Below are 15,171 nucleotides of genomic sequence, written 5' to 3' on the forward strand. Positions count from 1 at the left end.
AGGAATGAATCAGAATTGCATCATGACTTCACCGCCTACTGCTTTAAACTCCCAGCACATCTAGGCAGCGGCCCCAGAATTAGAAGCCTAAATTAAAGCATTGTGCCATGAAGTTCAGCAGATCTTCTCTGATTCTTCTCCCTCTGAGAACAGGGGTGTTCCATTCCCTTCTTACCACAAGCTGACTGCAAATATCTCCCACTGTGCCAATCATCCTACATAAAATCATGAGCACTTGATCGGTGTTGTCTTCTAGAATGTCAATTTCCTTGTCCCCTCTCTTCTCCTGAAATTGTTACTTTCCAAGATGGGATTCATTATCTGACAGCTGAGACACAACTACTTGGATTTTCTAGCCCCTACAACCACGACTGGGGTGGGAACTCTCTTCATTACAGCCTTTGGAGTTCCCCCCCTTTGAGGCAACAGTGCTGACAAGAGAAGGGACTGAGATCCATACGTTACAAAACCAGTCACATGGCACACAGCAGCATTTCCTGTACGAAAATGTTTTCTCCTGTATCTTTCCAAAGCTTTTATACCACTATACACAGTTTCAATGTTATGAGTACATATGGGGCACCTCTGCTCTTGAAGGAGGTGTCCCTGTGTTAAGGTTTAGAGTTTCACACTTCCTGTCCATAGTCATTAGTGGCAGTGGGCTTTGGCTTCCAGAGGCCATTCCAAATAGATTCCTATCAAACAGCATTAGGCAGTTAAGAGGGGACATTGTCCAACATCATCCACTGTTCTGAGTGTTTTTCAAGATCAACATGTTTAACACCTGCTGTGATATTGTCTAGTTCAAGTCAAACCACTTGGATCCCCTTCTATTTGCCTCAAGGCTACAGCCTACAGAAAACTTACGTTGAAGAAAGACCAAAAACTCCCCTCAGATATCACTGACTGTACAGAAGAATGAGTTAAGTTATGCTGGCTGAGTCACAGGCTGAAACTGCTCCTTCAGCCACCTGCCTGCAGCATGCATTTCTGCAGTGTGCTTTTAGCTTTAGCTCACCTTTGCAAACAGTTTGATTTCTGTCCCAATTAAATCTTAACTGTGACCCTGATATTCATTATACAAACAGGTTGAAGCAGCCCCAAATCACAGCTGCCCAGGAGTGAGGACAGCCGTGTCAGAGTGAAGAGATCCACACTGCTGCTTTGGGCATCACTGTGCAGAAGAAGAGAGAGGAAAGGCCGTGCATCAAAATCTTACATTTTCCAAAGGGGACACGAAAATGGGTGCTGCAAGTCCAGCACTCAGAATCACAGGATCACAGCACCGCCTGAGTGGGAAGGGACCCACAGGATCCCTGAGTCCAGCTCTGGCTCCACAGCACCACCAAAACCCAAAACCTTTGGCTGAGAATGGTGTCCCAACGTTCCCTGAACTCCAGCAGCTCAGGGCTGTGAGGCCTTTGGTCTGCAGGGCATGCTGCTGCCTCAGACCCAACTCACTCTTAACCAGAACCCTCAGGTTTTGTTCTGCAGGCTGCTGTCTGGTCTCTGATCTCCCTCCTGTAGCCATGGCCAGGGGCTGCACAACCAGGGGCAGGATTTGGCCCTTGCTCTCCTGGACTTCATGCTGCTGGGGATTGCCTGTGGCTACAGGTAGAGGATGAGAGGCCAGAGATCAGCCTGCACAGAGAACTGGGGCTTCTGGTTGACAGATGTCCTGTAGTGCATGGTTCCCAGCACTGCTGCCAGGTGAAGGAAGGGGCTGTCCTGCTCTGCTCTGCACAGTGTAGCTTCACTTCGAGCCTTGAGTGCAGGTCTGGGCCCCAGAAAGTCAGCAGGGCATCAAACTGTCTGAAAGTGTCCAGAGGAGATCCATATAATGGCCAACCCACATTCCATATCAGAATACTATGTGACTGCTACATAAGGCTAACAGATCAGCATCTAATTGTTGCACAGTATTTAATCATTGCGTATTTTATTGTGAGCATATGTGTAACGTGCAGATCAGTGCCTTTGAAATGTCAGGTGACTTTGATCACCCATTACATTACTGCTGTCGTGAACTGTAAGCCTATCAATGTGCTAAAAGAATGGGTGTCAATCAGTGGTTCTCAATGTTCAGACATTTCCCTCTGCTCTCACTGCCTCTCGCTCGGTCCTGAGCACCACTGCAGATCCTGGCTTTGTCTGCTTTGCACCTTCCCTCAGGTGTCTGCATACACAGAGAGACCCCCGAGCTGGCTGTGGCTTGTAGTGCTGATAGAGCTTCATTGGAGGTCTGATGTGCACAGCAACACTACAGGATGTAACCCTCGCAGCCCTCCTGGAGAACAGTGCTGGGCAGAACAGAATCCAGGCTGAACCTGAGTGGTGGAGAGCCACTCCCAGCCCAGTGGTGCTGTGCGATGCTATGCTGTGTTACGCTATGCCAGGCTGCACTACACCGTGCCAGGTTGTGCAATGCCACAGTGTTATGCTGCACTGTGCTATGCCACTGTGCTATGCCATGCTAAACCATGCTGTGCTCTGCCATGCCAGGCTATGCTATACATGCCAGGCTGTGCTATGCCATGTTGTGCTATGCTGTGCTGTGCCATGCTAAGCCATACCGTGCTATGCTATACCATGCTATGCTGTGCTATGCTGTACCATGCTATGCCGTGCCATGTGCTATGCCATACCAGGCCGTGCTGTGCTGTGCTGCGCCATGCTATGCCATACTGTGCTGTGCTATGCTGTACCACTCTATGCTATGCTGTACCAGGCCAGGCTGTGCCACGATGTGCTATGCTGTGCCGTGCTATGCCATACCGTGCTGTGCTATACTGTGCCATGGTATGCCAAACCATGCTATGCTGTGCAATGCTATGCTGTGCCGTGCCACGCTGTGCACTGCTGCGCTGTACCATGCTGTTATGCTGTGCCGTGCTATGCCACGCTGCGCTATGCTGCTCTACGTCATGCCCCGCTAGGGCTACGCCACGCCCTCTCCGTGCAACGGACCTCTCGCGAGAAGCGTGGCATCGCCGCGAGCAGGAGAACGGCGCAGGAAAATGACGTAAAAGATGACGCAGCTGACGCAGAGCGCCCTCGCGTGCTCCTCCCCCCCTCCCCACCTCCCGGCGTTCCTCGCGCCCGGCGGCGGGGCGGACTCTCCTCACACAAAGGCGCAGCGTTGGGAAAATGGCGGCAGCGGCGGCTGTAACGGCGGCCACCGAAAGCGCCGGGGGTAAAATGGAGGAACCGCCGGCGGCGGCGGCCCCGCCACCTCCCAACGGGGCGGGCGGCGCCGGGGACGCGCCCGCCAAGAGGTAAGGGTGCTGCTGAGAGCCGCCGGCCCGGCTGGGCCCAACGCGCCCCACGCGGCCTTCCCGCGCCTCGGGCCTGGAGCTGCTTGTAGCGGTGCCATGGGTGGGGGGAGGTGATTAGATGTAGGGAAGGTGTCGGAAAGGGAAAAACGATAAGAATCCGGCGGTTACGGTGAGAGGTCTGTGAGCGTGGTGGTGATAGGCAGGAAGAGCTGCAGCTGCGCAGCGCTTTCGTGTGGGGACGCTGACAGAACGCCGAGAGGTTTCACGGGGAGCGGAGCTTTGTTTTCCTGATTGTGAATTTGAGGAATACGGACTGCAGGCTGTTGTGGCTTTTATTTCTTTCTTTTTTTTTTCTTTTTTTTTCTTCCCCTGTTAGTTTTTGTCCCCAGGCCTTAAGTGCTACGTAGATTAGAACACTGCCGATGTTTTGTGAGCGATCCTGGCAGGGAGGTCAGCTGTAAGTGGATTTCCTGAGGTTCTGCACAGCTCACGTTTCCAGCTGCTGAGTGCTGTTAGGTGCCACGCTGTGCTGTGTGGATCCGCAGTGTGAGAGGTGTCTTGAAACCACAACAGCCCGCAGCTGCAGTAAGGCAGTCAGCTGGGGCTGCGGGAGGCCCTTCAGCTCCTTATCCCTGAGCGCTGGGCATTCGATCCCTCAGGGTGCTCCTGTCTGGGGTCATTTTACACCGCACAGCCTGCAGCCCTGGGTGGTGCAGTTACGGTCGTTTCTCTTTGCTAACGCTTTGGTAGTTCTGAGGTACTTGGTGCTGTAATGCAAGGGAAATCAAAGTAAATAAAGTGTATTCTGAAAGCTGCTTAAATGTGTTACTTTCTGTGGATCTTGTCTGTGCCCTGGGGGTGTTATTTTTCTGTATACCTTCTGTTATCTTTGTAAACAGATCACAGTTATTCAGAGTAGTTCCCTGTTGGGATGGGTGAAGCTGCTGTGGAAGTTTCACTTCAGTCGCCTCTTAATGACGCACACAGAAATGATGTATTTTTAGGTGATGTGGGGAATTCGCTTCTTCCTGCTGTCAGGAAGTCCTGAATAATCAGTTGTGTTTGTGTTTGGCAACTGCAGTGACCTCTGTGGCCCTGCACCTCGCTGTCATGCTTTTACAGTAATTGCTTTTTAGGTGTTGGGGATCGCTGCGGTGGTTTATCTGAAGTCCTGCAAATGAAAAACTTTGTAGCTGAAACAGTTTCTTTTCACCTGGCTGGATTTTGTTACATTGAATGTTTGCAGGAATAATTCCTAGCTTTATATTTGCCTTTAATGGCAGGTAGTGCTGCTTGCCTGAATTATTTATAGAGATAAGTGACAGCTTGATATGTTTATAATATAGTCTGAGAGCTTTAAATGCAAAGCTGGAAAATGTTTTTGCATGACTCTGTGAGCTTGAAGCAGGTTTCACAGCAGTTCTACCCGTGTCTCACAGTTCCAAGGTTGAGGAACAGCTGTGCATTGGGTGTAGCTTCTAGCAGGTGTGCTCAACTCTGTGTTATTTCTTCAGTCAAACAGAAGTTAAGGAGTTCTGAGGATTCTCCTGACCTGTTCTGGAGTTTTTCATCACTTCATCATTTTTCATCAAGTGGGAAAGTCTAAAACTTCATTTTCCGATTAAATACTGTAGATAACTAATGAAAGTGTTTCGTTATAAATCTTCCTTCCAGCATATTACTTGTCGTGCAGAACCTATGTCTCCTTTGCTGTGCAAGTGGAGCACAACAGCCATACTTAAGGACAAGTCCTGTAGCTGTTATGTCTGTGCCTGTTAAGTACAACACTTCTGTGTGTTTGATTTTAACATGTGCTTGTGACTGGAGAAGTACAGGTTGTCACACAGTGGAAATGAGTAACTTGTTCCAATAGAACACTTCATAGACAACTGCATACGTCCCACCCTGCAGGCTGTTGTGTCTGCTTGGTGATTTGAAATGGTTCTAGAGGAGTGAAAAGTGTTAATGCTGAAGTATGTTCACATCAGAAATCAAATTTCTTACCCAAGTACAAGTTTCTGGCATGGCTTGGACTGCATAGGCTCTGTAAAAGCTCATTGTATACACAAATTAAATAAGGTGATGTTCTAAGACTTGTGTTCTCTTGGATTCCTTCTAAAGCTGTGTTTTTGCATCTTCTGAACAGCACGCAGTGAGCAGGGAAGTTAATTGACTCATTTAAAAAATTGTGTCAGGCTGAGGCTGAAGTATTTCATTATTTTATTTTTGGACACTTACATTTTACATACTGAGTGCTGTTTTTCAGTAGTGCTGTTCTCCTCTTGGGAGCATTCAGGGTCAGCCTAGATGGGGCTCTGAGCAACCTGGTCTGGTGGGAGGGAGTTGGAACGAGGTGATCTCTGAGGTCTCTTCCAGCCCAAACCATTCTGTGATTAGTGGCACTTAAGTCCTGTTAAGACGTGATGGGCAGCTAGGTTGGTTTAGAAATAGTTTCTTCATGCTCACTTTTGGCCTGTTAGAGCTAGTGTTCTGAGATAGTTATGGAGACTGTTCCAGGTGTTTGTTGAAAGGCTTGGCAGCTTTGGATTTGCATTGTCCAAAAACTATATTTGAGGGAGAGTAAGAAGTGTTGTCACTGAAGGAGAGCTTCGATGCAGCATCCCTTGGCTGAAATTCTTACAGTGCAAGAATATAAATATGGTGTATGAACACATTATTTGTCTAAAGGATGTTGAAAAATTATAGGTTAAGGAAAAAGTAGTGGATATCTGGTCTGGAGCATCACAAGGATGTGCAGTTCTGCCTGCTTGGCATTGGAGAGATTCATCATCTGAAGTCATCAGCAGCTTTAGTTATGCTGCGTAAATAACTGTGGGAGAAGGCAGCGTGTGGTGGTGATAGAAGTTGTCTACTGCTGGGATGTCCTGGTTAGAATGCAGTGTGCAGCACTGACTGTGTGAGCGCCAGTCTCTGCTCTTGTGACCGTGCTGCGGGTGACACAAGTAGATGAAATCTTGAAAGTCTTGGTGGTTGTTCTGTGGAGCGGTGTGACAGGGGCAGAGTGTGACAGGGGCAGAATGTCCGTGTGCTTAATGGTCTCCTTATCTTTCATTGTTTGCAGCGAAGGTGAACGACCGAGTCAGAATGAGAAAAGGAAAGAGAAGAGTGTGAAAAGAGGAGGAAACCGCTTTGAGCCATACGCTAATCCTGCCAAGAGATACAGAGCTTTCATTACAAATATTCCATTTGATGTGAAGTGGCAGTCTCTGAAAGATCTGGTCAAAGAGAAAGGTAAAGTGCAACTAAGTTTGATCAAGTGCTGTCTGTCGTCTGACATGCTGCTAACTTTGTAAACTTAACAGTTGAAGTTCTGGGTGAACTTGTGACATGAGTTTTGGGAAAGGTCTCCTTGAAGGCTTTTTTTTTTTGTGCTGCACAGTGTTCTCTGGCAGCCTTCCAGACGGGGAGATCTTCCATAGGCATCTGGCATATTTATATAGCGTTTCATCAGAGATTACGAAGAGCATTTGTCTTATTGGTGGGGGAAAAAAAAAAAAGGTTTTATCAGGTTTTAGTCTTGACATGCAGTAAAACTTCCTGAAGAATTTTGTCTCTTGGTAATACTTTAGTTATGTAATGCTGATCTAGCAAGTGTGTTCCTACATGTGTGTCTCCAAACTCTAGTGATTTGGGCTTAGAGAGAGATCTGCATTGCCAGTTGACGTCAGTAAAAATGTATTTAAGGGTGACCTGCAAAGGAGAAAAATGAGGTTTATGCTTTGGCATGCACCTCAGCATGGATAGGGCTTTGGAAATCAAGTTTATTGTTTTCCCCATCCCTGGTTCTCTTCAACTTACACCTGTGAACGGGAACCTTCTTAGTGTGCAGGCCTCATCATCTTCATCTCTTCAAGACGATGAAGAAACTGAGTTGATTGCACTCAGGTGGTGATGAGTCTAAATGCATCTTTTTGGCTTACTTGATGTTATTTCTTTAAGTCGATGCCCAGCCTGCAGATTTTGAAGTTGCTTTGGAAATGCAGTGGGTTGGCCAGAAAATACTTGGCTTCCCCATCAATAAAATATCTCAAACCATTCTAGGAGTTATGAATGCAACCATTCCTCTTGTGGGTCACTTCTAAAATACATAGTATAAGCCTAGCAAGTTAGAGAGCAATGTTCACTGTTGTTTGAACTGGGTAAGGGATGACGGTTCATGAGTTGTGGCCTAAAGAATCGGGAAAAACACTTCCAAAAGTGTTTTCCAGTGTCTGTTTTTGGAGGCAAAATGGAGCTGCTGAGTCTGTGCAATGAACTTAAGGACTATAAGCCCTGACAGCTGTCATAGTTAGAGGACGTGAGATGTTGACACTTGAGGTGCAACCAATGGTTTCGTGAAATGTGAAGATTACAGTCTTAAGAGACTGCTTTAACAGGCCCCCATTATGCATGGTCTCTTGCTTTAAACTATGCTTTCACTTTGCTACACGAGATACGTTGGTTAATAGGAGTATCTGTATGTGTAGATGTCTAACTTTAAGTGCTATGTTGAATTCCGTTCCAAGTGTTTTGTGGTTTCTCTCCAGTTCACGTGGATGGAAAAGTCCGATGTGAGATTGTTTCCTGCCTTGCTGTTCAGCTGCTCATTCCAGCAGATACTCCTAGGGGAACGTTGAAACCTCTTCATTCTGTCAGCAGGGTTGATATGCTAAATATTGAGAAGCATTGTTCTTGGTTTTTGGGACTGCTTCTTAAAACATTACAGTTTAGATTTGCTGTGTAGTTGTGATTCATTCTAATTAGTTCCTGACTTCTTCCAAATTGGTGTTTTTGTGCTGTGCTTGAACTTGCTGAATCGGTGCTTCTTGACATAAGGCATAGTAGTTCCAAAACCAGGAATGTAGTTGAGGAAAAATCTAAATGTTAGAATTCTTGGTTTGTGAGTGTAAGAATTACAGGCCAAATGTTCAAGGCTTTGAGAGCATGTGAAATGGATTTGTACACAAAGGGAAACGTAGGGCATTCGTGACTGCTGCATCGCTTGGCAGTCTAAAGATGGAAGCTGTTAGCAGCAATGGTGTAGCAGGGGACTGAAGGGAGGAGTTAACCTCCATCAGCTGTTTTGTGTCAGTAAGTATGGGTTAGGATATGAGCTTTGGAGGTCTGATATTTCCATGATCTGGTTCTTTCAGATGCGCACATCTGAAATCTTCTAAAGGTGACATTTCTCTCAAGAGTAACGCCTTAGTTCAGTCACTTTAGTTCAGTCACTTCAGTGTATTCGTTGGTGAAACTCAATTACAGGTATGCAGTATTACAAAGTTGTTAACAAAACTAACGAGTGTTCTTGTTTGCAACTCCCTTGTACTGGCTGACGCAGTGTTCTATCAGCACTGGTTGCTGGCAATTGGTAGATGGCTTCAGAAGAATGAGGGGGCAGTTCTTCAGAGTGTAAGTGGAATCTGAAAGTAAATGTGATCAAATACTTCATATGGGTCTTACTCTGTCCCTCCTCAAATGTCTCTGTCTTGGGGAACAAAATAGTAATACTTCATGACATCTGGTATACATTCTGCAGTACTACATGGTTACAGCAAGTAATTGAATTTGGGACATTTATGGATACCTTTAGTACAGAATTTTGTATTTCAAACCTCTTCTTGTCGAGAGTAGCAGGATGGCAGATGGTACAGGAGGAATGTTAACTATAAAGCTAGTTACATTCTGCTGTGGCAAAGCAGTCAAGGCTGTGCTCACACCACAGGTAGGGGTCTCGGGAAGCCCTAGGGACTGCTTGTATTAGAATGGTTGTAACCACTTACGAAGCCAGATGTGTAGTGTCCTGCAGGCATGTGTCTCTCCTGCTATCAGAACCTAGGTGTAAGAATAGATTTGAGGAGAGAAAACAATGCTTTTTGCAGATTAAACTTTATATGAAGAAAAGCAACTGCTAAACTACACGTGCAGTCTTTTCTCTTGCTCCATCTCCTGAAGTTGTTAGAATCTTTGTGGCATCTTAAAGATACAGCTGAAGCCCTCTTGTTACTGTAGTTGACCCCAGGTACTGCACAGCATTTTCATCAGTTTGAGAGCAGCAGCTGTTCATGCCTTCAAGGCAGATATTCCTGGAGGACTACATGGGCTTCAGAGCCAGAGAAGATTCACGGTGTGCTCTCAGACTGAAGTTTTTGATGGGTGAAGAGAAAAGGATGTGTTAGTTTATCTGTCATTTCCCTCCCCTTGCTTTCTGTTGGTGTGCTGACAAGTTCTCAACAGCATCTTGTCACAAAAGGATTTCTTCTCCTATCTCAACTTACTTAAAAATGGTTCTTCTGCAGGCCTCTCAACCTCCTTCCTTCCTGAACTGCTTCTATCATTCTTCAACATCAGGTTCCACAACAACCTCTGTACTATTTTTGATACTGAATCTGCAACTGCAGACAATGCTTCAGTGCTCTTCTTTCTGCGTGAGGAAGTAGAATTTCAGTGAATGCCAGTAAAATATCTTGCATGAGAATCATGCTGTCATCAGTGTTCCACAGGGAGGTCAGAACTCAGGGCTGTGTGCGGTGCTCCTCAGCAACGACTGAAACACTGATGTGTTACCAACATTGTTTTTCACCTGAAGCTGAAACACAGCATCATACTAGATGCTATGAAGGAAAAATCGACTGTCTCCCAACCAAAACAGTTGTACTTCTGTTAATTGCAGATGTTTCAGCTTAATTCACTTTTTGATCAAAGCAGAAGATGTACTGCAGTAAGTTGCAGTGATTAAAAGGCAAGTAGAGCTGGAGTTTTGTGTGTTTTTTGTCAGTGTTGGAAAGAACTTTCGCAATTCAAGACTTGGAGGTACTTTTCAGACGTGTGAGAATGCTGTCTGAAGTCTTTTTTGTCATGAATTCACGTGCATGGTGACTACATAGAGAGGGCTTTGCCAGTACTAATGGGTTTGCTATGCTCACAGCAAGGCACCTGAGTGTTCTTAGAGAAACAAACTAGCAGCTGAGAGCTGAGGTGATTGCAAGCCTTTAACTTCTCTTTGTTTCCTTTTACATAATGTTTGCCATTCAGGACTTTGTACGGTCTGTAGGTTGTATTTGTAAGCTTTAGAATCTTTTTAAATCCAGCTATACACCAAATATGAGTCAAAGCAGAGCTGTGAGCACTGTTTAAGCCTGATTTCTAAGAGCACTGCTTCAATTAAATGTATTGAAAAACCATTATCAGTGGAATTTGGTACCTTGTCATAGCACTTAAAAGTGCAAACTTATGTTGTTCTGTTGTATTTAAAAAACAAAAACTAAATTTGGCATCTCTGTCTAGATAGTTCAGTTTAATGGAAATTGTGCCATTTTACTAAGAACAGAAGTTGTGCTTGATGCTCTTGAGCTGTCTGCCACCTTGTTCAGGAGGTGGCACAATCAGCTTCCCAGTGAGATGCACAGAGGTTTCAGTTCCACTCTAACGCTGACAATATTTTAAGCAAATATCTTAAATTTCATTAGCATTAAAGCTTTCAGTGTAGATAATTCAATTATGACTTTGAAATGTGAGGGTGGATCTGACTGTTTCTTCCACATTAAGGTTGGGAATGACCACTAAGATCAGGCCATCAAATAAATTGCAGCCATCGAGTTGCTCTATTTCATTGCTCTAACCATCTTTTCAGGGTTGTGGAGTAGAACCAAAACTGCTCAGGCTTTTTTCTTCTGGTCCCTCATGCAAAAGGGAGACTTCCACTCCCCTATGCTAAGAATTATCCATTTCCCCTTTGCTAAAAATACTTCTCACTTTTTAACTAAATCTTTGTACATTATATCCATCAAGTGTTGTCTCTTCCCTGCCCACCGTGAAACTTTCTAACAGTTGCCAGTCATGAGCCTTTAAGCACCATAAATGTCAGGGTAATTAGCAAATCACAAATTGTCTATTATTAAAGGTATCTGGCTTTTGATAGCACAGCCTTCTTTTGAATCGTTTTTTTTTTTTTGACTGTAGTGGAGATAATGGAACTGTTTAATTTGATGTTGTCTTGAGAAGCTCCTTTATTTATTATTTACTTTTGACACTGAGTCAAAGCAACTACTGTTAATAAAGCATTTACCACTTCCTCCTTTTCTGTGCTTCTCTACTTGCTGATACTTGCATCTCTGGGCCTTCCAGAGAATCAGATTGCCCAACTTCATATTCCTCAAATCTGATGTCTGCAGCTGAGCTTTTTCTCCTGGTTGTTTCTCAGATGTGTGAATGCTCTCAGACTACCTTGCTTTAAAGTCTAAATTTTCAGTGCAGATAAAACTGCCCAGATTTCACATTCTCTCCCCAAAGGAGAAATGATAACTGTATGAAGTAGAACTTGGTCATAAATAAGAGTAGAGATTGCTTTAGTTAGTTTTTCTACTCGTTTCAATTTCTGCTGCATCATCTGTATTAGAAGTGCTGAGTTCCTGAACTCTGTCAGATCAGAGCTTTAAGAAGGAAGTCTGTAATGACACTGTGCAGTACGTATTCCTTAATTATATTTCCATTAACAGCTGGTATTTTCTGTAACTTTCTCTCCCCCCGGAGGCTGATCTGGCACTCATAGAATCATGGAATAGATGGAGTTGGAAGGAATCTTCACCACCACCTCTTTCAACCTCTTGTGCCACGAACACCTACCAGCTCAGGCTGCTGGGGCCCCATCCAGCTCCAGCTTCTGGGCATGGCAACACAGCGGGCCTCACCGCTCAGTAAAGAATTCCTTCCTGTTTCCTGACATCTCATCTAAATCTTTCCTCCTCTGGTTTAAAGCTGTTACTCCTTCTCCTATCACTACACACACTGATAAAGAGTCTCCTCATCTTTATTGTAGGCTCCTTTTAAGTACTGTAAGTGATCTTCTCTTGTGTTTAATGGAATTTCTTTGCTTGTGGATGCAGGATATCTTCCCTCACACTGTGTTCCTTTTGCCCTCAGGAGGTTTCAGACAGAGCTGTCTGCTGTTGCTATTTCTCTGTGGCTTGTCTTTGCAAAGTTACAGGCTATCCTTGCCTTCTATCACTGATATATCCTCACTTCCTGATGTTCTGATGTTCCTGTGGTTTGGAATCTACAAAGAAGCCAAGTAAAACATGACCTAGCACAGGTTTCCTTTGCCAGCCTCAAACAAGAAGCCTGGAAGAACTGTTAAGTTAGCATGTTGCTCAGGTGGAAAAACTGAAGAGAGCTGTGTGTGTTTTTTTTTTTTTTTTTTTTTTTTTTCCCCTTCAGTTCTGCAATCTGGAATTGTTTTCTTAAATAGTGTAGTGGCTCAGTATCCGTGTCATTTACCACTCCACACACGTTGTGTTTTGTTTGTGGTTTTTGGCTATTCAGGAAAATTCAAAGGTCCTTCAAGATTTGTGTTTCAGTTTTATTGCAGGCATCTGTAGGGCTTGAATGTGAAGTACTGAGCAGATTGGCAAGATTTTCCAGGTAATGCACAACTGCTGCTGTATCAGACTTCAGGAAAACTTGTTCACAGGTGGCGTTCCTTTTTAAAAAAAACAAAAACAAAAACAACAAAAAAAAACACGTTAAATTATATTTACTTTGTTATGTTCAAGGTGGGCAGACTTCTTTCCGGAAGTGCTGATGTGTGTGAGGAGCTGGAGCTGGCTTTGATAGCAGAGCAGAGAACCCTGGGTCCAGAGGCTCAGCAGTGTTGTTGAGAACTCGGAGTCACAGGCTTGTAACTTGCCATTGCTGTGCTCTGTGAAATGGAGTGCTTTTCTCTTGTAGGCAATCTGGGCATTTGTTGTCTTACTGCATAAGTTGTTGAATCACGTTCTTGATATAAGTTCCATTGGCTGCTGCTGTTGAGATGAATGGCTTCAGGATGTCTTGGTAATGCTGAATGTTTGGGCTGGGCACGTGGCGCCCGTGTCCCAGCAGGGATGGTGCCAGCAGGACTGTGACAGTGCAGTCCCTTCACTCAGTTGCTGTGGAAGCAATCCCATGGGTACGGTGTGACCCTGTGCTGTTCAGATTATAGGGAGGAGATGGTTTTTGTTACGCTTTATTTCAAGAGCTGTCACTGAAGTAATGAATAATACTGTGGATAATTAGTCCATTTTGCCCTGTCCATTTTGAAGGGGTTTGTTTGCCTCTACCAGGCTTGAACCTCATGAAAATATGCTTGACTGACTGCTTTAGTCTGTCAAACTAACTGCTCTTTGGATGGAATGTTGATGTGGATTAATTTGTTTTTAAATTGGAAATGGAAGAAGAAAAATGCAATTTTATCAAGCGTTTCTTTTCTTCCAGCTTCTAGGAAAAAAAAAAAAAGTGGAGCAGTCCATTCCAGTGGTGGTTTGTGTCTGATGAAGGACTGCTCCTGTGGGTGCTGGGGCTGAGCGCTCTCCCTCTGCGAAGGAAACTCTTGAATGTGAGATTCCCTTGCTTGGAGTATGCTATCAGTATTCACATCTGGTTGTGATACTGTTTTCTTTCCACCTTTCAGATTAATGCAACTTGGAGTCCTCTTGTATTTAAAAAGTAGAATGTGCAAAGAAAAAAGTCTTTTAATAAAAGAGTGATTCTGAAAACCTTTGTATGCCACTCACTTCAAGGGCAGCAGCCATGGCAGTAGTTGTGTCCTGGAAGTACATCATATAGTTCTGTGGTCACAGAAACAAAACAAAAGCGACAAAAGGAAAAGGACCAGCATAACAAAAAGCAATCCTAATCTTGTGAGGAATGGTGCAGATACAGTTTTCTGGTTTGTTTTGCATCTTGCTTTAAGCTGTTTTGTCTTGGAGGCAAATATGCAGGCAGCTAATTACTTTTTATCAAGCCTAAAACATGGACTGAAATTTTACAGAGGCTTAACAACAGGCTACATTGCTGGAATGAGGTAGGCAGCGAATGATCTTCTTGTCTGTTGGGTCAGTCTGATCCCTTCTTTGGATTTTTACTGGAGAAAAGTCCTGAGAAAGTGAATGATTGTTTGAGTTCTGGGCTGGGGAGATGAGACTGACGCCATGCACAGAGGAGGAAGATCGTTCTGCAGACTTCCTCATAGATTTGGATTGCCTGAAGTGTCATCAGTGAGCACTGAAGATCAAGTAAATAGATATTGTGGAAATAGCCAGCTTTTCAAGTGGAGGAAAAGCAAGAACAAACTTAATCTTAAGATTTTACTGCATACCTGTAATTGTCCAGTTTTGTGGTTTAGAGAACATGGAGTGTTTCTGGGCTTTCTTTTAAGGCAGAGGCTCCATACACGGTTGATTGTTCTAAATTCCCATTGTTTTCTTGGCTTTTCTCCCTTGGTATATGTGTCGTCTGGAATCTGATTTGTAGTTGGTGAGGTAACATACGTGGAGCTCTTAATGGACGCTGAAGGAAAGTCAAGGGTAAGTGTTTGTGAGAATTTCTTCTGTGGATTTTCTACATGACAAATGTAATTGTATAGAGGCGTGGAATGAAAGGAGGTCAGGGAGGCAGAGAGTGTGTATGCTTATGGCTATAGCACAGGATTGCTTAAAAGCTGTGGGGATGGGGAGGTGGTGGGATGGGAACAGTGTTAGGGTGGTCTTCCACTGTGTTCAGTTGGTGTTGGCTGTTTGCATTGCCCATGGACCCTAGCAGTATGCATAGTGGTATGGAATATTAAAGTAATACTTGTGTTTTGGAAAATGTCACTGTAGTGGTTTGCTGAATTTGTAATGGCAGTGTGTAGAAGCAGGTTCTGTAAAATATTCTTCCTGTGAGAGTAAACATAAGTACCTATGAAGGCAATATGCATTTAAGTTCAGAAATTGACTTAAGTCCTTCAGTCCAGTGAAGATATCTTGCAGGAAGAAACAGTAGGAGCTCATTTAACTGTCCTGAAGGATATGGATTTAGGGTGAGAGAATATGGCCAGGATTTTGCTGTATGGCAGAGAACAGTTGATGTGGAGCGTGTG

At 44.4% G+C, this 15,171-nt stretch overlaps 1 protein-coding gene across 1 annotated transcript; it reads left to right on the forward strand.

Annotated features, from left to right (window-relative positions):
- The first annotated feature begins 3,092 nt into the window (after positions 1–3,092).
- Positions 3,093–14,768, forward strand: LOC128090128 (heterogeneous nuclear ribonucleoprotein M-like). Its single transcript, XM_052702200.1, has 3 exons — positions 3,093–3,275; positions 6,358–6,527; positions 14,565–14,768. The coding sequence occupies exons 1-3, from the start codon at positions 3,148–3,150 to the stop codon at positions 14,657–14,659; spliced, it is 393 nt and encodes a 130-aa protein (XP_052558160.1). The 5' UTR covers positions 3,093–3,147; the 3' UTR covers positions 14,660–14,768.
- The last annotated feature ends 403 nt before the right edge of the window (positions 14,769–15,171 follow it).

Source organism: Tympanuchus pallidicinctus, unplaced genomic scaffold (assembly GCF_026119805.1).
Source record: "Tympanuchus pallidicinctus isolate F22 unplaced genomic scaffold, pur_lepc_1.0 scaffold43, whole genome shotgun sequence".
Taxonomy (NCBI): Eukaryota; Metazoa; Chordata; class Aves; order Galliformes; family Phasianidae; genus Tympanuchus; species Tympanuchus pallidicinctus.